The sequence below is a fragment of the Hyla sarda genome, chromosome 8, assembly GCF_029499605.1.
Source record: "Hyla sarda isolate aHylSar1 chromosome 8, aHylSar1.hap1, whole genome shotgun sequence".
Taxonomy (NCBI): domain Eukaryota; kingdom Metazoa; phylum Chordata; class Amphibia; order Anura; family Hylidae; genus Hyla; species Hyla sarda.
In genome coordinates this window covers 79,622,108-79,647,255 of record NC_079196.1, presented here as the reverse complement: position 1 = coordinate 79,647,255, position 25,148 = coordinate 79,622,108, and the positions used below count along the sequence as shown (strand labels likewise).

Genomic DNA, 25,148 nt, shown 5'->3' with positions numbered 1-25,148 from the left:
GTAGAATGATGTGCTTTACCAAAAAGCTTGGTCTTATCTGTCCACAAGACGTTTTCTTGGCTTACTCAAGTTCATTTTGGCAAAATGTAGTCTTGCTTTTTTATGTCTCTGTGTCAGCAGTGGGGTCCTCCTGGGGCTCCTGCCATAGCATTTTATTTAAATTAAATGTCGTCGGATAGTTTTCGCTGACACTGATGATCGCTGAGCCTGCAGCACAGCTTGCATTTCTTTGGAACTTGTTTGGGGCTGCTTATATATAAAAATCAACTGGCGCCAGAAAGTTAAACAGATTTGTAAATTACTTCTATTTAAAAATCTTAATCCTTCCAGTACTTACCATCTGCTGTATGCTACAGAGGAAGTGCTTTTCTTTTTGAATTTCTTTTCTGTCAGAACACCTCTGCTGACACCTCTGTCCATTTTAGGAACTGTCCAGAGCTGGAACAAATCCCCATAGCAAACCTATTCTGCTCTGGACAGTTCCTGACATGGACAGAGGTGTCAGCAGAGAGCACTGTGGTCAGACAGAAAGGGGAAAAAAAAGAATAATAATTCCTCTGCCGTTCTGGCACCAGTTGATTTAAAAAAATTGTTTTCCACCGGAGTACCCTAAAAGTGGTACAACTGTTTGGCTGCCATCAAAAGCTGAATTTTTCTCAGAACAGTTATAGTGCACACTGCGGATCTGCCCTCAGGCCAGTGCCAGATCAGTAGTAGGCCTTCCGCTCCCAAAATTTTTTTTCTAATTAACCCTCCTTTTCCTGTTTAAAAAATAAAATAAAATTAAATAATTACATTCTTGATCTACGGTTAACGGCGTAAAGTCAAAATTGTAGATTTTTGGTCACATGCTAGAAAAAAATGTGATGAAAAAATCAATACCATGCAAAACTGGTACCGGTTGAAACTACAGGTTCCAATTATATTCTTTGATCACTTCTACTAGCCAAACAGCACAATTATTTTGTGTGCTATTAGAAAAGCGAATCTGTCCTTGTAGAAAGCTGCCCTAAAGAAGCCCATATACCTTCAACAGCTGTCAGGCGAACGCTAATATAGACAACAGCTGTTGTTCCCAACTCATACTTGGCCAAGCATACATCAGCTGTCAGTAGAAAAAGGGGAATCGGTGGAATAAGGTGCCAGGCAGCAAAAAAAATCTGTGATGGGAACAAAAAGATTAGTCATGTTAAAATTCAACATGACCAATCCTTTATATCCCCCCACATCTGCTGAGGAAAAGTCAAGATACCACCACACCCATAAAAAAGTTGTTGGGAGTCCCTAAAATTGGTCGGTTTGACAAACTTTCCACTAATGTTTATGGGAATCTTAAATAATTGTACGCAGGGGTGAGTAAAAATTTTTTATTGATTTTACCCCAGAACATTTACAGTGGACATATAAATGTCAGAACTTTGTTAGAATTTTTCCTATCTTAGGGTCTATTCACACATACAGTATTCTGCGCAGATTTGATGCGCAGGATTTTCTGCTGCAGATTTCAATGTAAACTGAATGACTGAACACAGCTTGAAATCCTGCACAAAATACTGTACGTGTGAATAGACCCTTAAGGCGTTCTCCACCATAAGGTGATTTTAGTACGTACGTGGCAGACAGTAATGGACATGCTTAGGAAGGATCTGCACTTGTCTTGGGATAAATGGCTATGTTGTGAGATTACCATAACACTGTGGCTAGCTTTTTGCGAGCTGGTATTTCCTGTTTGACTTTTCTTTTTTGCCTACAAATCCCACAATTCCATTTTCCTCCCTCCCACACATCAGCCATCCCACCCATTGAAACATAAATGAGATGCATCCATTCAAAGCCTGCAGCTGTTGCATTAGTTGCAGATTGCAACCTGGGAAAAATTGGAGACAACAGTCATTTTGTATGCTGTTAAAAATAAATATTGGGCTGAAAATCACAGAAGAATTGTGAGAAAACCGTCACACACAGGTACACACACTATATTATGAACTACACTAACTTAACAGCCCCTGTAGCATAGTCAAATAAAAAAAAAATACCTGGAATACCCCTTAAGGGTTGGGTCGCACATAGCGTATACGCAGCGTATTGTGTAGCTTGAAATACGCTGCGTTTTCTCCTATGAGCCGACACAAAGGGATAACCCAGTGGCAGCCCTTTGTGTGCAGTGACATTTGGAGAAGTCACGTTAGCGTGCTGGGCCCGCCTCCAAACCTCACTGCACACGCAGGGCTGCCGCGGGTAGCCCTGTGTGTCTTGCTCATAGAAGAATACACAAAGGGGGAGGGAATCACAACAACCTGGTTTCATAAGTGTGATGTGAGTGTGTTCCGAATTAACCCCACCTACCATTATGTAAAGTCACTCTTAATAATGACAAATGAAGTTCAGCTGTTCTAGTAGGATTTTCCTGATAACTGCTTAGTTGCATCTGTGTCATATGTGTTATGGTCAGATAAAACCAAGGTTGAACTTTTTGGCCGGTCATTATTTCAAAAGGTATGTTTTGGACAAAATCAACAGTGCACAACGCCCAAAGAACACCATACCCATAGTGTAGTTTGGTGGTTGTAGCATCATGCTTTAGGGGTTCTTCTTCAGCTGGAACCTTAGTGAAGGTGAAGGGCAGTCCCAAATAACAGGCAATATTGGCACAAAACCATTAGAAAGCTAAAGATGAAGAGAAAGTTGACCTTCCAGAATGACAATAACCCAAAGCACACATCTAAATCCAAAAAAGCATGGCTCCACCAGAAGATGATTAATATTTTAGAATGGCCCAGCCAGAGCCCAGACCTTAATCCAATAAAACATCTGTGGGGTGATCTGAAGAGAGATGTCCTTACAATCTGACAGATTTGAAGCACATTTGCAAGGAAGAGTGGGCAAATATTGTCACATCAAGATGTGCCACGCTAATAGACTCCTACCCAAAAAGGACTGATTGCTGTAATACACTTCTACATTGTTGAAGCATCTTTTGATTTTAAAGGGGTACTCCACTGGAAAACATTTTTCTTTCTTTTAAATGAACTGATGCCAGAAAGTTAAACATATTTGTAAATTACTTCTATTAAAAAATCTTAATCCTTCTAGGAAGTTCTTTTCTTTTTTAATTTCCTTTCTGTCTGACCACAGTGCTCTCTGCTGACACCTCTGTCTATGTCAGGAACTGTCCAGAGCAGGAGAGGTCTGCTATGGGGATTTTCTCCTACTCTGGACAGTTCCTAAAATGTCAGCAGAGAGGACTGTGGTCAGATAGAAAGGAAATGAAAAAAGAAAATAACTTCCTGTGGAGCATACAGCAGCTGATAAGTACTGGAAGGATTACGATTTTTAAATAGAAGTAATTTACAAATCTGTTTAACTTTCTGGCACCAGTTGATTAAAAAAATGTACCCTTTTAAGGCTGTGCACACTTATACAACCAGGTTTTAGATTTTTTTTTTCTTTCCCAATAAAAGATTTCAGTCTGTTTTGCAAATAAATTGTTCACGTCTTAGGCCATATTAAATGTAGAAAAAGTTCTGACATGATTTATCTTTGTCTCATCATCATCACAAGAACCTGTTTTTTTTGCAAGTAGTGTATAAACTTTGTATAACTACTAAAAAAAATCTAAAAAAGAAAAAAAAAATCTCTAAGGGCTCGTTCACACGGCTGTCTGTCCCCGTTGTTTTATCCCCGTTTTGTTTCCTTTCTTGCAGGCTTTAAACGGATTCAAAACGGTTAAAAAAAAATCCCATTCATGTGAATGGGATTTTTTTTTACAATCCTTTTACACCCGTTTGCACCCGTCTGCACTCATTTCAGTTTTTTTTTTACAGCAGAAAAAACGGCACATGCAGTATTTTTTCTTCCGTCCAAAAAAAGGAAGAAAAAACGGATACAGTAAATTTAACATTGAAGTCTATGGAAAACGGATGAGCCTTTAATGTCAGCCACTTGCATCCGTTTTTTGATCTTTTTTTTTACTTTTGAGCATGCTCAGAACAAAAAAAAAATTTGGGGGGGTTTATTAACTGAACAAAAACGGATAAAAAACGGATAACTTCCGTTTCCATCCGTTATTGTCGGGTTTTTTTAAGTCTGTTTTTTCATCTTTGACGGCAGAAGAACGGGACGGGTCTAGACGGCCGTGTGAACGCAGCCTAACATAGGAAAGCAAATTGAAGAATCTGTTTAAAGATTGTTCATACCTACCAAACTCACTCATGTATATGTTTCTGTACTTTGTTACAGTTGCCTATTTTGCTTGTTACATTTCTTTGCAAACCATCTCGGTTTTGTTAAAAGAAGTAAAAATACAAAAAAAACTGAAAGAAAAAAAAAAAAAGGAAAATGCAGGTCGTGGTTGTACAATAAGGGTAAAAAGTGCGAAGAAAAAAAAAAGATTTTCAAATCAGAAAATTTCCACAGATTTGTGGAGGCATAGACATTGGTAGCGTGTATAAATTCGGCAAACTCTGCGCTTATTGTTTAATGATCTATTTTTAGTGTTTGTAAGGCTCATTTTAAACTCCAACTCGCCGAGCCTATTAAAGCTATACATAGGGAGAGTTTCTTGAAATACACATCCAACATACATAAGGGAGGACACTTGGCAGCAACCTTCTAGACACCAATGTTAAAAAACTGAATACCACGCAAATTTTTTTTATTTTTATTTTACCGTGTGGAATTTAAAGGGATACTCCGGTGAAAAACTTTTTTTTTTTTTTTTTTAAATCAACTGGTGCCTGAAAGTTAAACAGATTTGTAAATTACTTCTATTAAAAAATCTTAATCCTTCCTGTACTTATTAGCTGCTGAATACTACAGTGGAAATTCTTTTCTTTTTGAAACACAGAGCTGTCTGCTGACATCATGAGCACAGTGCTCTCTGCTGACATCTCTGTCCATTTTAGGAATTGTTCAGCGTAAAAGGAAATCCCCATAGCAAACATATGCTGTTCTGGACAGTTCCTAAAATGGACAAGAGATGTCAGCAGAGAGCACTGTGCTCGTGATGTCAGCAGACAGCTCTGTGTTTCAAAAAGAAAAGAATTTCCTCTTTAGTATTCAGCAGCTAATAAGTACAGAAAGGATTAAGATTTTTTTTAATAGAAGTAATTTACAAATCTGTTTATCTTTCTGGCACCAGTTGATTTAAAAAAAATAATAATAATAGGTTTTCACCGGAGTACCCCTTTAATGGACCAAACCCTGATGTATATCTCCTCATGGAGGTTGAAGTTATTATTTTAGCCTCTGTATAGAGTCTAGGCATTTGCTAGGATAAAGTGTTACTTTTTTATTGCAAAATGTAACTACTAAAGTAGTGATGGATGTAAAGTACTATGTTGGTATTTTACATTCTAGTCTTCTCTTTAACAAAATATTTAAAAACAGTTTAATGTTTTTTAAGTTATATGAGGTACTTTTGCTTATACTTTTGCCTATGAATTAAATAATTAGTTTTGAAATAAATTCGTACTAAGACACTAATGAACGTGAAGTGCTGGGTGTCATTTTCACAATGTGCCAGACATTCCACCGGGAGTCTCCATTGCAGATTCTGGCAAAAAGTCTGGACAAATAAGCACTGCCTGCAGGGATATTTTGTCTGGTGGTGTATTGGACATCATGCCAGAAACCCAATAGGTCCCATTATAGTCAGTGGGGTCTGCCAGGCGCCGTTGTTCTCCAGCATGCAGCGGATCTGGCATCAGTGTTGACTTACCGTAAATGTAAATTCGGTCTTACAGGAAAAAGTTGACAAATTTTAAAAAGGCTATTCCACTATTAAATATCATATCACTGTATTATTGCAGAGATCATAAAATAAGCTATGTTTTCCATTTAAAAATCAAGAGAAAGTTATGGAATTTACTAACACAGTACAGCGCCACCTGGTGTGTAAAGTATGTAGCAACATGAAGGTCCTTATGAGCTGAGTGCTGGAGCTACTGAGTCTCTCTCCATTCAGCTCCCTGCATAGAGATTCTCTGTTCACTGCACAGAAACCAATAGTACTATATATATATATATATATATATATATATATATATATATATATATATACTCGAGTATAAGCTGAGTTTTTCAGCACGCCCCCCTTGAGTGAACTCTCCGCCTGTCAATCCCTTCTCAGTGGTCTTCAACCTGCGGACCTCCAGATATTGCAAAACTACAATTCCCAGCATGCCCGGACAGCCATCGGCTGTCCGGGCAGGCTGGGAGTTGTAGTTTTGAATCCTCTGGAGGTCCGCAGGTTGAAGACCACTGCGGCCTTCGTCATCATCCAGACCCCCCTTTAGTTTTCTACTCACCTCCCCTCGGTGGGAAGGAAGGGTAAGCTGGTCCGGGACATCTATACTGCAGGGACCGTCCGGTGGGGAGGGTTAGTCGTTCAGGGCTGTCCATTTTCACCGGGAAGTTTATTCCCAGCAGAGGATGTCTACAAAGAGACATGGCTGTGGGGAAAGTGACTGGACATGTGTGTCCTTCAGCACTCATTGGGTGGACATGCATTATGCTGTAGACTATGAACACCGGGTGGTGCCATAATATGCTGTGATCCTAATCTGTGGAAACTAAAGGTTGTATAACACAGCCTGACCTCTGCCCAATACGAGTACCCATCTCCTAGATCGATGCTCGATTACTAAGCCTATCAGGCAGCTCAGTATCTAGCAGACAGGGCCGCACAAATGATCACTGTCATTTGTCGGCCGCACATGCCCTATTTGACAGCAGATAGAGGACCATGTCATGTGATCACTAGTCTGTTTGGCCGATAATGACCGCATGCCATAGGGCCAAGGATGGAATGCCACAGTCCCTACTAACAGATATCTGCTGTGTCCTTTACAACATTTACATATGGTATATGTTGCTACAGAAACTTCTGTGATGGTTCAATTACTCTGAATGTTAAGATTCATTCACATTTAGGGATTGGATTATCAAACATTTCTGTACCCGATCTGTTGCAAGTCTATGGGAACTATTCCCCCTCCCATAGACTTGCATTGAGGGGGCGTGGTGTAACGCCGTGCGCACTCAGCATTCTAAACGAATGCCGGGTGCTGCACAGAGATCGTGGGGGTCCCAGCTGCAGGACCCCCGCGATCAGACATCTTATCTCCTATCCTTTCCATAGGGGATAAGATGTGTAGGGGAGGAGTACCCCTTTAACCCCTTAAGGACCAAGCACCTTTTGACCTTAAGGACCAGGTCAATTTTATTTTAGCATTTTTGTTTTTTCCTCCTCGTCTTCTAAAAATCCTAACTCTCTTATATTTTCATCCACAGACCCATATTAGGGCAATTTTTTTGCACGACCAGTTTTCCTTTGTAATGACATCACTCTTTTTACCTTAAAATGTATGGCGCAACCAAAAAAATATTATTTATGTGGGGAAATTGAAAATAAAACTGCAATTTAGCAAATTTTGGAAGTATTTTTTTTCACGCTGTAAGATTTACGGTAAAAATGACATGTTTTCTTTATTCTGTGGGTTAATACGATTAAATGACACCCATGATATATGCCTTTTTATAATTGTACCGCTTAAAAAAAAAAATCTTGAAATAGTCCTATTTTGCCCACCTATAACTTTATCATTTATCATGTATATGGGGCGGTATGAGGGCTCATTCATTGTGCCGTGATCTGTAGTTTTTATCATTGTGTAGTTTATATTTTGCTTTTATTCATTATTATTCATTAATTATTATTCATTAATTTTTGGGGAATAAAATGTAACAATAAAAGCAGCAATTTTGTATTTTTTTTGTTTTTACGTTTACGCCATTAACTGTATGGGATAATTAACACTATATTTTAATAGTTCGGACATTTAAGCACACGGCTATACCAAATATGTCTGTTAATCTTTTTTTTTTTTTTTTACGCTTTTTGGGGGTAAAATGGGAAAAAGGAACAATTTACATTTTTACTGGGGATGGGGATTTTGTAATTTTTAAAAAATTTTTATTACATTTTTTTTTACTTTTCTTTACACTTTTTATGTCCCCATAGGAGACTATTTATAGCAATCATTTGATTGCTAATACTGTTCAGTGCTATGCATAGGGCATAGCACTGATCAGTTTTATTGGCTATCTTCTGCTCTGGTCTGCTCGATCTCAGACCAGAGCAGAAGACCCCTGGAGATAGGCCGAGGCAGGTGAGGGGACCTCCATCCGCCATTATGGATGATCAGATCCCCGCAGCAGCGGCACGGGCGATCCGATCATCCATTTTTTAGACCGCACTGCTGCAGATGCCGTGATCTGTATTGATCATGGCATCTGAGGGGCCAATGGTGGACATCAGCGCGATCGCTGATGTCCGCCATTATCGGTGGGTCCCTGGCTGCTTATAGCAACCGGGACCTGCCGTGCATGACGCGAGCACCAGACCGGTGCTCGCGGTCATGTTCATGATGTAAATGTATGTCCTGATGCGGGAAAGTCCCACCACATCATGACATACATTTACATCAGATGTCGTTAAGGGGTTCATGAAAAATAAAGCTGATGAGTGTTAATCACATGCAGAATCTGAACCCATCCCAACACAATTCAATATAAAAAAAAATTAAATAAATAAATAAATAAAAAGTCCAACGTTGGTGATGTTTTTATAGCTACTAACATATATCACTGCAATGTCACAATAAATTGCATACATTAAAATCCTGTAAATATCTCTTATATAGACTTCCCAACAAACATACTGCCTGTATTGTAGGCAGAACAATATATGCGGGGCATTACAGCTTAGTCGAGCACACACACACTCCACATTAACTCGGGCACGCACACACATACACACATTGCATCCAGCTCACATACCCACATTGTTCCTATCATTACATCTAATTGGTAAACATGATTGTGGAGCTGGGAGAACAGACACTTAACGAAAAGCAACAAAAAGGGAAAAAATGAAGTGAGAGAGAGTGTGCAGACCCCAGGGAATTACCAAATCAATTAACAACTAATTCAGGATGTAATTTCCGGATTGCCTCTTAGCACAAAACTGTATCTTTAATTTCTCAAGCAATAAGCATCATCCAGAGAGAGGGCTCTAACACACACTGACGCTTCAAATGAGTTTACAAGTATCTCTTTTTGATTGGCTATATAACATTATTTTCTTCACAGTTCGTTGACACTGCTGCCGAGTGCTTGGAAAGATTTAATTATACTGGTACAATCGTTAGCAGCTTTCAGTCCCATCCACAAGGACTCGTAATGAGTCTCTGTGACTCAACCAACGCTGGGTGACCAAATTATATGCGGCAAAGTGATACAATTCCGCTCCTAATGGGAAACTGTTTATGGGCCCCATTTAATAAAGATTTGTCCCAGAGGCTCTGGCGCGAGGCACTGGAAAAAGACGTACAAACTTCTGTCCAGAGATCTGATCTATCTCCGGTGACAGCGGGCGGGGAGCGGAGATCGGTGTAAAGTCCTGTGTCAATGGTTCAAACTGAAGCTGTCAGGAAGGAAAGCGGAAACATTTGGCTGAATACATTTGGATGCCACCTTTATTTTTTATTAGGCATTTCAGAGGTTTATTAAACCTTATCGCTTAAGTTATTAATAAGTTAAAATCTACTGATACTTAGAAGTGATTTGCTACCATTTTACAAAGCAGAACCCCTTGAGGAAACTACTAGTGCATCATAGAAAATCACTAATGTCTGTCTTAATAATAATAATTAAAAAACATATATATATACACTATAAATGTATCCCAAAAAAAGCATTGCATCCCCAGACAGTGTGCTCCAAGACCTGCAATGCAGTAAAAATAGGGGCACACACTATGTATTGTTTTAGAAATATATGAATTGCAAGCTCTGTTCTCCAGACCACCGGATGGTTAAACGTTAGAGGGCCAATCCAGAGGTGAGGGGGGAGCAGACACCCCGGCAGCTGATACCTCGAGAGCCACCTCCCATCTGCCAGCATGGATCTGCATGTCACCTTCCTTGCCTCATTTGTACCTCATTAACTGCCTCTGACTTAACAAGATTTATGCAAATGGCACCAGAGGAGCCTCTGCCTCCCACTGCAATCAGGCGTTCTCTATGTACAGCTCTCTGCAGCCAAGAGAAGTGAGAGAAGTCAATACGAGAGAGAAGTGAGGACCGTAGAGAACACTGTGTATTTTACTATAAAAAAAAAATCAAAGACACACAGACAAATCAAAGCGGGTTACAATACATACATAAATTGTATCAGGTTCCGATTACATTTCAAACTCCAGAATACATATAGATAAATGGAATGCTATGAACAGTCTCAGACTTTTTGTTAATTTATCGATTTAATCATATAAATTATAAAGAGGATTATCCAATTGTTTCCCCTAAAATATCTAAGGATTTGGCTACTCTCCTTTGTACAATTGTCCCCTTGTGATCTACTAGAGGCGTCTACACAAACACGCTATTCCAGCAATTAGCCTGTAATGTGGGATGGTTGCAGGTATCATTAGAAAATGCTATGGCTGAGAAAGACAGGGCCGGCACCAATGCAGGTAAGCAGGGGTTAATGAACTGCTGTGTGGAGTGGAGAGGCGCAGAGATAAGAAACACTCCTGGGGGTGCTAATCATAAGTCCAGAGATATTGTATGCAACAAATAGTAGAAAACAGAAGATTGCACTCACCCATCGGAGGTAAAACTATATCTTTATTCGATGCTTGTTAAAAGATAGGTAGGGGTAGAGAGATGTGGCCTCGGCCGGTCAGTCAGCTAACGCTGACCGCATCTCTCTACCCCTACCTCCACATGTTTTAACAAGCATCGAATAAAGATATCGTTTTACCTCCGATGGGTGAGTGCAATCTTCTGTTTTCTACCATTTGTATCATTAGAGAATGGGCTGCAATGTGTCAACTGCCCAAAATAATCAAAGACACCTTGTGGGTCTTACTTCTGCCTCAGAAACCACATTGATAAATTAGTTCACTAGACTCGCTGCCGAGAACGATGCCTTATGATCAATTTATTAGCTTGAAAAACCTTTGGAAAGTTACATGCTGTCATAATGGGTACTCATCTATACGGCAGCATAAACCTATACAACAGAAACCCAAACTCCTGTCGAGCTCTTAAAGACTCCCTGATGTCTGCTCAGACAGGAATCACAAGTTGTATATCTGCTTTCTGCCTCGTTACGAATCTCCAGCGCTAGATCTCTCGATCCACACCAAAGCGTTTCCTCCTTGTTAGGCTACTAACGGCCTCTCCTGGGCTAACGTTTCCGAGCCTCTGCTCCTGCTGACTCTACCTTGTCTCCCCCCTTTTCCCTTCGCGTCACCAGAAAGGATTAATTAAGCCCGTTCATTAGGGCTGTAAACGCTCGCTCGGGTAATGGAGGCCTAAATGAAACTGAACCTAATCAAAAGGTACAAGTACTTCATTAGCAAATTACAAACAGGGTCTTGCAGCTGACACGTTCAGTGTGGCTAATTGCCCATCGGCCGTCAGAGGGGGGCTAAGATTACCAGCCAAATCAAGCCCGTGCGTGGTTATCAGAGGGGGGCTCCCAATCCCCCAGCAGACAGGCGCAGAGAGGCCCAATCAAAGCATTCTGCACAAAGGCGTCACTTTGAAGCTGCCTGGGCCTGGCTGCCTCCCCCTGAACAGCTCACTTCATTAGGGCCTGTTGTCACATGGCAGATCCCCTCCCCCTCTCACACCACCTCTTTATCCTAATGATCCCATTTTAATGTGCGCAGGATTCGTGCCTAATTGATGTCAAGTGAGCAACTCTTTCACATTCAGGGAGGGGGGCATCAAACGCGGTGCAGAGAGCGGGGGGCTCGGAGACGAGACCCCGAGCGTGGGCTCCTCTAATTACACACTGGAGCCTGGCGGAGGGAGGCGGAGGCAGGGAGGAAGCTTACCTGTTTAATTGGTATTGCTCGCCCGCTGCCGATGCTGTCTGCTCTGCTCTCTAGACCTTTCTTATCTTTGTCTGGGTCGCTCCCTTTTCGAGACTGAAAAGCAAAAGTTCACATCCCGTTAAAACCTCCACAAACACAGAGCGTCCGCTCTCCCGGCGCGCCTCCCGCCCCCCGTCAGAGCAGTCTGCTTCATTTAATCTGCCGTGGACACAGAAATAAGAACAGCAAGGTTAGATTGCAAGCTTCTGCAGAAAATAGTTGCCTTCCTGTGCCTCTGTTACTCAGTCAGCAAACTATTCATTAACCCTTCAGGAACACAGCAGATTCTCTTCAAGACTCATTACCCCGTTATATTAAAAAATGTGACACCTACCAGGTGAGGGATGAAGTGCATGACTGTATATGATTATTTCGACATTTTGCATGTAATGCAGTTTTAGAAAATACAACCCGCTGAGAGAGGTCTCGTGTAAATTTAATCTGAACATCTTCAATAAGACACATTAGGCCAGAGACATGCATAGATATACGCCAATTTTTTGCAACTTTGGAATGAAATGGGCAATAGACTTGTACATGTATGGCTAAGTTCACATCTGCATTGGGGCTCCGTTCGCAGAATCCATTCAAAAAGCAGAAAATAAGTGGAGAAAAAATACCACAAGCAGTGATTTTTCTGTCCGCTCAAATCCTAATAAACGGATCCTATTAAAGTCAATGGCATCTGTCAGGATTCGTTGGTGTTTATTGCGGTAGGGACTGCCCGGCTTTCTGTAGTGAATGGACTCTAAGGCTCCTTTCACACTACTGCTATTGCCCGTCAGTAGCGGGTCCGTTGGAAGATAGTGGGAGAAAAATTTGTGCTTGCGGGGTCTTTTTCTTCCGTTGTCTTCCGGCAGAATAACGGCCGCAATAACGGACGTCAGAAAATCCCATTCAAGTGAATGGGAACCTCTGTGCCCGTTATGCCTCCCATTGGGCTCCGTCACACTAACAGGTGTTAATTAGGGCTGCACGATGTGGGGAAAATGTGCGATTGAGTTTTTGGGCCTAAATATTGCGATTTCAATATGCGATGCTATATAATAAATAATAATTTCATGTCCAATCGCCTCCATTTCACATCTACCCATTTTATGCCCACCGCCTATTTCACATCTCCCCCCTTGTCACATTCTCCTCCCCATCACATTGTCCTCCCCCTTGTCACCTCCGACACATTCTCCTCCCCCTTGTCACATTCTCCTCCCGTCACATCCCCCCTTGTCACATTCTCCTCCCCCTTGTCACACCCCCTGTCACATTCTCCTCCCCCTTGTCACATCCCCCCCCCCTTGTCCCATTCCCCCCCTTTCCCCTCCTGTCACATCACATTCTTGTATTCTTGTACTGCAGCAATACACTGGGTTTCCCGGGCGGATTTCAAATCTTCCCCGGGACCCAAGAAACCTAGTGTATTGCTAGTGTATTGCTGCAGTACAAGACCTTTCCCCATCAGCCAATCACTGGCATGACACATGAAACTACTGCGGCCAGTGATTGGCTGAAAAGGGAAAGGCCCTACACCCTGTACTAAGAGAGGAAACTCCGAAGCGCACGGAGACGAATCTGCAGGGACCGGGACTAGGTGAGCAGAAGGTTTTTTTTATTTTTCTCCCTGCGTCCATAGCTCAGTGTTTTTCTAGCAGGGTTCTTCAAGCTGTTGTGAAACTACTACTCCCAGCATGCCTGGACAGCCTTTGCCGGTCCGGGCATGCTAAGAGTTGTAGTTTTGCAACAACTGGAGGCCCCCTGGTTGGGAAACACTGACTTTTAGTATTTAAATTCGTTTTTACCTGCTCTGGCCGGCCCCCGCCACAGGAGCCAGCCCGAGCAGATAGTCGCATGTTTTCCCGGGTGGCCGTATCGCCATATTGCAAAAAGCAAAAACCGCGATTTTTTGCGATATATCGTGCAGCCCTAGTGTTAATGGCATAAAAAAAAGGAAAACAGAGCCTAAACAGCCGTTTGTATCTGAGCCCAGCGGCAGTGTGAAAGTAGCCTAAGATGGAGGCCCCCAAAGGAGCCTTAAACGCAGACAGTGGCCCAAATGAACAATGTCCTGGTCATTTTTATTATTGTCCAGAAACAAACAATAAAGAGCATTTGTAACGATAAATCATTTGTAAAGATAGATGCCTTGTCCTGATTATCTGAACAACCTATAAAAATAAATCGTTCCTGACATAAAAAACTAAAAAAAAAAAAACTGATGTCAGAAATAGCTAAAAAAGTTTATCACTACCGGTCAATTGCTTGTTGGCAACTTCTTTGCAGGAAGGCATTTTGGCACCAGTGGGTTTGTTTAATGTGGTTGAATGATAAATGCATGCGCAGATTGATGGGGGCCATCTGTAGCTATCTCCCAAGCACATTTACAAACATGCTGATAATGATCCAATTAATACAATGCAGCGTATGTCATATGCTATTTGACTAATGTTGTCGCTGACATACCTGATAATATGTGGGCTAAAAAACCCACTAATATCACTTATGGGAGCGCGTTGCTGTCAGTCGGTATGTTCAGTGTATACACCAGGATGTATTCCCGGCATTTTAGCTGAACGTATTTATAGCCTGTATGACCTTTTTTTTCTCAACTGCATTCTACGGCATATTTGACTACGTTTTCCAATACTAGGACAAAAAATAAAAAAGGCTGTATTTTATTTTCTAATTTTTTTTATTTTTTTTAATAAGAGTCAATAAAGACATACGCATAAAAAAGTGTATGCCTATACTGTTGACCGATGGCTTTGATCTGTTATTGTGGACTGTTCTATTGCTTTCGTGTTTTCTGAAGGAAACCAGCGGACTCTGTACCCTTCTTCCGCTTCCAGTTTATATTGTATTGTATTAAAATTCAATAAATCTTTACTTTGAAGAAAAAAAAAAAAAAAGTGTATGTCTGAGCTACAAGTCTTGCTAATCTATCGTATATCTTTTCCCCGGTATTGAATGCAGTGTGAACACAGCTCTATTTCACGGTAACGAAGTTGCTAAATAGTGCTAAGACCTAACCAAACCCGTTTACCAAGGCCCCCAATACACATATAAATAAAAAGTCATCCAAACCTGTTTATATTTGGCAGGACCAGGCGACTGTCTTATGTGTATGGGGGGCGTCCGAACCCTACACTCCCTCCAACAGATGATGTCTGAGTAGAGAAGGATCGGTCATGTTGGATTTGAATTGTCCATCCAGAGAGACGAGCAGCCACCGGAGGAGTTAGGCAGTAGCTTACCCAATCTGTCTGTTTAGAACAGTGTTTCCCAACCTGGATGCCTCCAGCTGTTGCAAAACTACAACTCCCAGCATGCCCGGACAGCCTTCGGCTGTCCGGGCATGCTGGGAGTTGTAGTTTTGCAACAGCTGGAGGCACCCTGCTTGGGGAACACTGGTTTAGAAGATTTAGAACATTTGGGGAGCTGAATGTTCATGTGTATGGAGGGACTAGAAGAGATAACTGTAGGCTGAATGTACATTTCCATATACAGTGGTCCCTCAAGTTACAATATTAATTGGTTCCAGGACGACCATTGTATGTTGAAACCATTGTATGCTGAGACCAGAACTCTATGGAAACCTGGTAATTGATTCTAATGCCACCAGGATTAAAGAAAGATAAGTAGATAACTAATATAGATAAAGCAAATCCTTACATATAAAAGTAAGAAAGATCTGCTTGGAGCTGTAATCACTGTCTATGTAGAGGACAGGAGCTTCTTCAAGGTCCTGTACAGTACACACAGTGTCCTAAAAAAGTAATGGAGCCACCATCACCTGATGTCCAAAGGTGCAGCTAATCGTGGCACAGGTAAAGAGTAGTACATAACATGTAAAACCACCCTGTACTGTAGGGGGCGCTACCAGACAGGAAGTCAGTGCATGCACTTTAGGAATACAGGGGTTTTACCAGTGAATGCCCATTCTGATTGGTCGGTTCTTCCAGCCATTGATACGTTTCGCAGATCTGGACTGTCTGTAGCATTGTATGTTGAGTCTGGTTTCAAGTTACAATGGTCCAGAAAAGACCATTGTATGTTGAAACTATTGTATGTTGAGACCATTGTAAGTTGAGGGATCACTGTATACCCAATGTATATGGTACCTACATATAAAAATCAAGTCAAAAGAAATATGTGAGGAGCTTGGACTCACTATTTTTCCATTATGTCAACACCAAGGAGTTTAGGCACCCCAAACAATGTCTCAGCCCCTTCCTGTATGTCATTCACGAGCTCCAAAACTCACTAAGGGTACGTTCACACGAGCGGATTTTCGCAGCGTATTTATCTGCGGATCTGCTGGTGAAGGCCTGCTCTATGCTGGGTTTACATGTGCCTGCTCGTAGCGGCAATACGCCACTACGAGCAGACACACTGTGACGTGGGAGTCGCAGTATACTCACACATCGTGGGAGCTCTCTGCCTAGCTCAGAGCAGGGAGAGCGGCCGCTATGTGCGAGTACACCGCGCACATAGCTGCAGTGTGTCTGCTCGTCACAGCGTATTGCCGCTACGAGCAGGCACATGGAAAGACAGCATAGAGCGGGCCTTCACCAGGGGATCCGCAGCGTAAAATACGCAGTAAATCCGCTCGTGTGAACGTACCCTAAAGGTGGCCATACACATTAGGTAAGAAAAAGGCTGACCAACCGCTGAATGAATGATAATCTGGTGAATGAGTGTTTTGCACACAGCCTACATATTATAGTCCATATTGATGGTTACAATGAGACAAAACAAACAATGAACCATCTTTCTGGGAATATTCTGAGAACATTCTCTCTGGGTTTGTTACCAAAAGATGATGTGTGGATGAAAGATCTTTCCTTAAAGTTTGTTCAGTCCTGGTTAAATTTCACCTGACAAAATACTGTTTTGGTTAAAATCGTAAATTGATTACATTTTATTAAATATGTGTAAGACTGGCCTAACACAACTTATCTTGTTAAGACCATCTAATGTGTGTAGGGGCCTCACAACCCCTACAGCAAATATCTGGGGAGAGAAGGATCAGGCAGCTGGATTTAAAGGGGTATTCAAGGAAAAAACACATATATATATATATATATATATATATATCTCAACTGGCTCCAGAAAGTTAAACAGATTTGTAAATGACTTCTATTAAAAAATCTTAATCCTTCCAATAATTATCAGCTGCTGAAGTTGAGTTGTTGTTTTCTGTCTGGCAACAGTGCTCTCTGCTGACATCTCTGCTTGTCTCGAGAACTGCACAGAGTAGAAGAGGTTTGCTATGGGGATTTGCTTCTACTCTGGACAGTTCCCGAGACAGGTGTCATCAGAGAGCACTTAGACAGAAAAGAACAACTCAACTTCAGCAGCTCATAAGTACTGAAAGGATTAAGATTGTTTAATAGAAGTAATTTACAAATCTGTTTAACTTTCTGGAGCCAGTTGATATATAACAAAAAGTTTTTTCCTGAATAACCCCTTTAAACATACCTGATCCTTTTCTTTAAATAGGCTGCTACCAAAGGAGCCTGGCAGTGGCTTTCCCGCCTCTCCAATACATAAATAGCTAGCTGAGTGTGTAGGGGTTTTGGGAGAGGGTTCTTAGCCAAGAGAGATACTAAAGATCTATAGTCAGCTTAAAGAGGACTTGTGGTCAGTCTAAAAGATTGAGTTTCATATAGTTTGCAGCCTTTGGTTCACTGATCCAACCGTGTACAGTGGTCCCTCAAGTTACAATATTAATTGGTTCCAGGACGACCATTGTATGTTGAAACCATTGTATGTTGAGACCAGAACTGAATGGAAACCTGGTAATTGGTTCCAAAGCCCCAAAATGTCATCCAAAAATAGGAAAAAGTGAGGATTAAAGAAAAATAAGTGGATAACTAATATAGATAAAGCAAATCCTTGAATATAAAAGTAAGAAAGATCTGCTGGGAGCTGTAATCACTGTCTATGTCAGTGTTTCCCAAGCAGGGAGCCTTCAGCTGTTGCAAAACTACAACTCCCAGCATGCCCGGACAGCCAAAGGCTGTCCGGGCATGCTGGGAGTTGTAGTTTTGCAACAGCTGGGGGCACCCTGCTTGGGAAGCACTGGTCTATGTAGAGGACAGGAGCTTCTTCGGGGTCCTGTACAGTACACAATTGCTGTATTCTTGAGATGGGGTTTTACAATTTGGTTGATTATCTGTACTTTATCAGATGGGCGGGAATTTCATTGCCAAATGAGGTGTGAATACTAGGGTCAGGGGGTGTAATTATGAAGTTGAAGGGCGTAAATCATGTGCTACAATGAAGCTTCTAATCCAACCCCCCTGACTCTAGCATTCACACCCCATTATTCCACTAAGTTCCCACCCATCTGCCTATGCAGTTAAAAGTAGAGATAGTCAACCACACTGGGAACACTACATCTCAGGAACAGGGAGGTGTAGAAAGAAGGCAAAAACACAGATGGAGTCAATGGAGTCAGGGCATTCAAGGCTATACCATAAAACATGTGACATAAAAATGCTATTTTTTTGACTGACCAAAGGCACTCCTTAAAGTTAGTGGAGTATTTTATTTTGTCTGTATAAAAAACTAAACAAAAAAACACTATTTTTCTCTTTACCGAAACGCGAACTTTTAAGAAGTGTGAACACGGTCGAACGCTCACCAAACTGATCTGCTACTTCCATCTTTAAACTTTAAAGACGGGGGTTTGTTTTAATAATTTGATAATGGTCGCACAGGATTGTTATATACTTTGCCTTTGGTGACACTACGAGAATTCGCCCAAAATATATACAGTCCAGTGCTTGCAGGTTCTATGCAAGCTTAATCTAGTCTCTTAAAGGGGTACTCCGCCCCTAGACATTTTATCCCCTATCCAAAGGATAGGGGATAAGATGTCAGATCGCCGGGGTTTCGCTGCTGGGGACCCCGGGGATCGCTGCTGCAGCACCCCGCTATCATTACTGCACAGAGCGAGATCGCTCTGCACGTAATGACGGGCGATACAGGGGCCGGAGCATCGTTATGTCACGGCCCGCCCCGTCAATACAAGTCTATGGGAGGGGGCACGGCGGTCGTCACGCCCCCTGCCATAGACTTGCATTAAGGGGACGGGCCGTGATGTCATGAGGGGCGGAGCCATGACATCACGCTGCTCCGGCCCCTGTATCGCCCATCATTACATGCAGAGCGAACTCGCTCTGTGCAGTAATGATAGCGCGGTGCCGCAGCGGCGATCCCCGGCGTCCCCAGCAGCGGGACCGCGGTGATCTAACATCTTTTCCCCTATCCTTTGGATAGGGGATAAGATGCCAGGGGCAGAGTACCCCTTTAAAGATTAAATATTGAATGTCATGTATACAGGAAGATTATCGTTACAACTGCTCATTATTGTTTGCCTTCATAAACTGAAGTTCCCATGAGCGGATATTCATTCACATGAGTGGATATTCATTCACATGAGCGCATTTTCTTTCAAACTCGCACTGTGTTCCCCACTGTGAGGGGTCTGCGGCAGATTTTCCAAAAAAGGAGATTCCGCTGCCAAAAAAATTTGCCACGGAGAGCCCATTCCCTTTCAAACTCGCAGTGGGAAACACGCTGCCAGTTTGTAAGAAAATCGAGTCCTAATGTAATATTCCTCTGAACTGCAATGTTTAAGAGATCAAACACCTGAAAGCAAAAAGTTGTGGTTAACGTCATCATTCAATGCATTAAGATAAATCTTTCTACATGTTATTTGGAGGTGTCCTTGTGTAGCATGAACAAATAGATTGGCTAGTTAATACCATGTACACTAGCAATACCATGTACAGTGATCCCTCAACATACAATGGCCTCAACATACAATAGTTTCAACATACAATCGTCTTTTCTGGACCATTGTAACTTGAAACCAGACTCAACATACAATGTACAGACAGTCCAGATCTGTTAAACATGTCAATGGCTGGAAGAACTGACCAATCAGAATGGGCATTCACTGGTAAAACCCCTGCATTACTGAAGTGCATGTATTACTGGTGTCTGGTAGCGCCCCCTACAGTACGGGGAGGTATTACATGTTCTGTGCTCTTTACCTGTACCAGGGTTAGCTGCTCCTTTGGACACCAGGTGGGGGCGTCTCCATTTTACTTTTTTTGGACATTGCGTGTACTGTACAGGACCCTGAAGAAGATCCTGTCCTCTACATAGACCAGTGTTTTCCAACCAGTGTGCCTCCAGCTGTTGCAAAACTACAACTCCCAGCATGCCTGGACAGCCAAAGGCTGTCCGGGCATGCTGGGAGTTGTAGTTTTGCAACAGCTGAAGGCACCCTGGTTGGAAAACAGTGAAATAGACAGTGATTTACAGCTCCAAGCAGATCTTTTCTTTCTTATATGTAAGGATTTGCTTTATCTCTATTAGTTATCTACTTATTTTTCTAAAATTTTCACTTTCTCCAATTTTTGGATGACATTTTGGGGCCTCGGAACCAATTACCAGGTTTCCATAGAGTTCTGGTCTCAACATACAATGGTTTCAACATACAATGGTCGTTCTGGAAGCAATTAATATTGTAACTTGAGGGACCACTGTACATCCTTCTTCCCAAGATTCAAACAGAGAAAACCTGTATTAGAAATAAATAGCCAATTCTGTGGGGCAGAGGTGGGTCTGGGAAGAGGAAGATGTATCACTGTTCTGTTGGCAGGACATCTTCCAGTGTGCGGCCAAATAAAGGTTACCCTTTTCATCATCTGATGTCAACAGAGAGAAAAAAAACTTTTCATTGTAGTATGTAAAGGGAGTTCTAGTAGCTCAAAACTCATTTCAGTTGAACAGTTTCATTAAATGATATGGGACAAGATTTAGCAGGGTTACAATAGGCTGTAATAGAGGACATATCTAAATAAGGCAGACTAGGCAGGCCGAACCAAGAGACTTCTGGGAATGATTTACTCATTGAACGTTCATGTTTGTGGGTGGGTTGCAGTAAAGGTGGGCAGGTTAGGATTTTATCTAGAGCTGGGCGGTATGACCAAATATGTGTATCACGGTATTTTTGTAACTTATGGCGGTTCCACGGTATATAACAGTATTTCTTTCACCGCCCCAAAATCATGTGACCCGCGAGCGATGTTCTGCTCCCCCCCCCCCCCCACAAATCATGTTACCCGCGAGCGATGTTTTGCTCCCCCCCACAAATCATGTTACCCGCCAGCGCTGTTCTGCTCCACCAATTAATTATCAGCCCAGCGGGGTACTACTCACATGTCAAGCACTGCCCTCCTTTGCTGGAACTGTATGCCAGTGGTCTCCAACCTGCAGACCTCCAGATGTTGCAAAACTACAACTCCCAACATGCCCGGACAGCCAACGGCTGTCCAGGCATGCTGGGAGTTGTAGTTTTGCAACAGTTGGAGGTCCGCAGGTTGGAAACCATTGCTGTATGCTGTATCCCTATGCCCGAGCTGCATAGGGATAAAATAATGTTTAAAATAAACTTTAACTTACCTACGAAGGCCTTATTTTCTTTATCTTTTGCAGCCCGGGCATAGGGATACAGCGTACAGCAGTGGTCTCAAACCTACGGACCTCCAGCTGTTGCAAAACTACAACTCCCAGCATGCCCGGACAGCCAACGGCTGTCCGGGCATGCTGGGAGTTGTAGTTTTGCAACATCTGGAGGTCCACAGGTTGGAGACCACTGGCGTACAGTGAGTTCCAGCGCCAGCGGCCCCCAACAAAGAGGAGGAGGGAAGTGGGTGACATATATGAGTAGTACCCCACTGGGCTGATAATTAATTGGGGGGGGAGCAGAACAGCGCTGGCGGGTAACACGATTTGGTGGGGGGAGTAGAACAGTGCTGGCGGGTCACATATGATTAGTTCCCTGATGTGGGGACAGCGCAGCGCTGGGCTGATTCATTCATTCCCGAGGGGGAGGGGCCCAACCGGTATTGCGGTATGGGTTAAAATTCATATCGTGCAGCCCAAAAATTTCGGAAATGTCACGGGTCGGGGGGCGGTCGCGGTGCGGTGGGGGCGGTGCGGGGCATTATCGGCAAGGTAATTGCCGATACCGATAATGCCCAAAATCGGTTTGTGTTGTCTGCTATAAGGAACAGGTATACAGGACATTGTTTGGGCCTCAGTCTGGTGAATTGGTGCCTTTGAGTACATTTCACATACGGTATGTGTTGGGAGATCTGTACACTGCAAACAGAGTGTGATTGGAATACATTTTATGTCCAGACAATTGACAGTAATCTTCTGTGCTCCCTCTAGTGGTGGCTGCAGGCATTGAGTTTTGTCTCTTTTAGACCTATGTCTGCTGTATGAATGGGACCAGTTGCACTACCCGATATGTCACTACGGAATATACAGCACTATGTCTGGTAAGAGATAAACAGGCTGCAGCTCTTGCACTGTGCATCCTTCAATCAGCTGATCAGCAGGATGCCGAGGGTGGGATCCCCACCAATCAGATCTATACAGCCTATCCTAAGGAAAACAAAAAATGTTACGTTTATGATTGGTAATAGAGGTGAACAGCACCCCTGTACTTTATAGGGACTTATGATTAGAGATCTATGATAGGGATTAAGTAGTAGATTTCTCACTTCAGTAGCCAATACTGGTAATACCCAGGTATGCTATTAGGCTATACAAGTTCTTTCACCACCCTACCCCTCATCCAAATAATATGCCAATACTTTATTATTAATACTATTATCATTTTTTAAAGAAACTAGCTAAATGCTTCAATTATGGGAGTTTAGAGGAGTCTGGTTCAGCCAGTGCAGACAGATAGACTGGTTTTCTCTAGTCTTGATTTCTGCTGCCACCTGGTGGACATAAGGGTGAACTAATGAATTTCATTTTGGGCTGCAATTTTACGAAGACAGGATGGCCAAACTACTCCTATGTGGCATATTGTGTTCTGCAGTCAGTTGTGTTCATATTAATATTTGCTTAGGTGTTGTCATAGTCTAGCCTGGCTGGGATTAGATGCTTTAAAGGGGTACTCCGGCGCTAAACATCTTATCCCCTATCAAAAGGATAGGGGATAAGATGTTAGATTGTGGGGATGCCGCCGCTGGGGACCCCCGCGATCTCTCCTGCAGCACTTTTGTTTTTCAGCTGCGATCCTCGCTCTGTGGCTGATGACGGGCAGGGGACGGAGTATCGTAAAGTCACAGCTCCGCCCACTGGTGACATCATGCCCTGCCCTCACAATGCAAGTCTATGGGAGGGGGCAAGGTGGCAATCAAGCCCCCTACCATAGACTTGCATTGAGGGGACGGGGCGTGATGTCACGAGGGGATGGAGCCGTGATGTCACAATACTCCAACCGCTGCACTGCCCGTCACCAGCCACAGAGTGATCCTCGCTCTGTGCAGCTGAAAAACGGGGGTGCTCCAGGAGATGTCGCGGGGGTCCCCAGCAGTGGGATCCCCACAATCTAACATCTTATCCCCTATCCTTTTGATAGGGGAAAAGATGTTTAGCGCCGGAGTACCCCTTTAAAACCGATTTCATAACTACTATAAAATGACAGACCCTCCATCTAGCCTTTTCAAGTGCAATAAGTTCAGATAGTAACCAAGTATGATGTACTTACTGTGAACAAGTTAGACCGCCGTTTCGACTGTTTGCGCACGGGAGTAGGCGTACTGGCTGTCGGGGGTACGTCAATTCGCAGCTCTTTTTGACTAGTGCTGGGAGTGGAAGGGACTGATGAAGAATAGTCACTGAGGCTGCCTCCTCCATTACTAGTCTGTGCAACATACAAATAGGCGCTGGCATTATAAAAATGTACCCAGTGAGTTAAGAAAAGTCTAACAGATGTGGCCTACTGAAAAAAGTAGGATTTACACACATGATTTATATATATATATATATATATATATATATATATATATATATATACACACACATACATACATATACACACTGCATTCTGCCACCCTTAGGCTGTGTACACACTGCGGAATCACCAAGCAGAATTTCTGCCGGAGATCGAGCCGGCGGCACTAGGACCGCATGGACTTCATTGCCGTCCCCATAGACGGCAATGCATTTCTGAGCAGATCTCTCAAAAGATCCACCTAGAAATGCATAGGAGTCTATGGGGATGGCAATGCAGTCCACATGGTCCTAGTGCTGCCGGTTCAATCTCCGGCAGAAATTCTGCTCGGAGATTCAGCAGTGTGAACCCAGCCCCCAAGTCCCAAAATCACTGGAAATCCAAAGTCATACTTGCTACATAAATAATTAATATATATATATATTTTTATTTGTTTATATTGAACTCATTTACAAAAAACAAGCTTGTACCTGGCTTATATGTACAGCTGACACTTGTGCTGAGCACACAGACGTGTGGCTGGGGGAGTTAGGTAGAGATTTGCAGGGACCAATGGAGAGTTGCTGTTTCTTGCGGGTCGCTACAATCTTCTGGGCAACTGCAGAAAATGGAGACAAAAGGTCAGTACAATTTAGCTAAGGATCCAAACATAAATGTAAGAAGAGATGGCAAACACAATAACTGAGAAAAAAAATGTAAATTCTAGAACATATTGTTGCTTTAGAACAGAGGTCTCCAAACTGGAGCCCTCCAGATTTTGAAAAACTACAATTCCCAGCATGCCCGGACAGCCGTTGACTGTCCGGGCATGGTGGGAGTTGTAGTTTTGCAACATCTGGAGGGCCGCAGTTTGGAGACCACTGCTTTAGAACAATTAAAACAGCATCATTTATATATTGTTTATATATACATACACGTGCACACCCACATAGGTATCTAAATAATATGTAGATAATTCATATTTATTTTTGAGATTTAATCAGGCATGCGCAAATTTTCCATCTGGCAATGGACTGGTGCCCAAAAATGTAATCTGGTGCACCGGCATTAACAAACCGTATGGATACAAACCGTATGGATACAAGTGCTGTTTTTTACACGTATGACTTATTCAGAGACATTATACAAAATCTCACAACAAAACTGGGCTTACAACAGTAAGAATAAACTCACACCTTCTATTAGCGTGCCATGCGTCCAATTACTATGTAGCAAAAATGAAGAACTTTTAAATGGGCACTGTCAGATACAAACACTTTTGATATGTTGTAAAGCATGTATAACCAATAGGTTTTGCAATTGCTTTCATTAGAAAATGTTCAGTATTTCATACAGAAAAAGCCAGTCACACAACGCCCCCCCCCC

The 25,148-nt window shown here is 42.5% G+C and overlaps 1 protein-coding gene and 1 long non-coding RNA gene across 11 annotated transcripts in view; one reads left to right on the top strand and one right to left on the bottom strand.

Annotated features, from left to right (window-relative positions):
- The window catches only part of AGAP1 (ArfGAP with GTPase domain, ankyrin repeat and PH domain 1), a 476,005-nt gene that overhangs the window by 120,871 nt on the left and 329,986 nt on the right, over positions 1–25,148 (bottom strand). For 9 of the 10 annotated variants that reach the window (XM_056536385.1, XM_056536386.1, XM_056536384.1 and 6 more), the window contains 3 exons: positions 24,254–24,381; positions 23,538–23,693; positions 11,912–12,004 (listed from right to left, as the gene is read on the bottom strand). In XM_056536385.1, the coding sequence (XP_056392360.1) occupies positions 11,912–12,004; positions 23,538–23,693; positions 24,254–24,381 (377 nt within the window). The remainder of the gene's footprint in view (positions 1–11,911; positions 12,005–23,537; positions 23,694–24,253; positions 24,382–25,148) is intronic. The other variant, XM_056536383.1, reaches the window with a different exon arrangement.
- The window catches only part of LOC130285134 (uncharacterized), an 89,092-nt gene that overhangs the window by 30,479 nt on the left and 33,465 nt on the right, over positions 1–25,148 (top strand). The window lies entirely within an intron of this gene.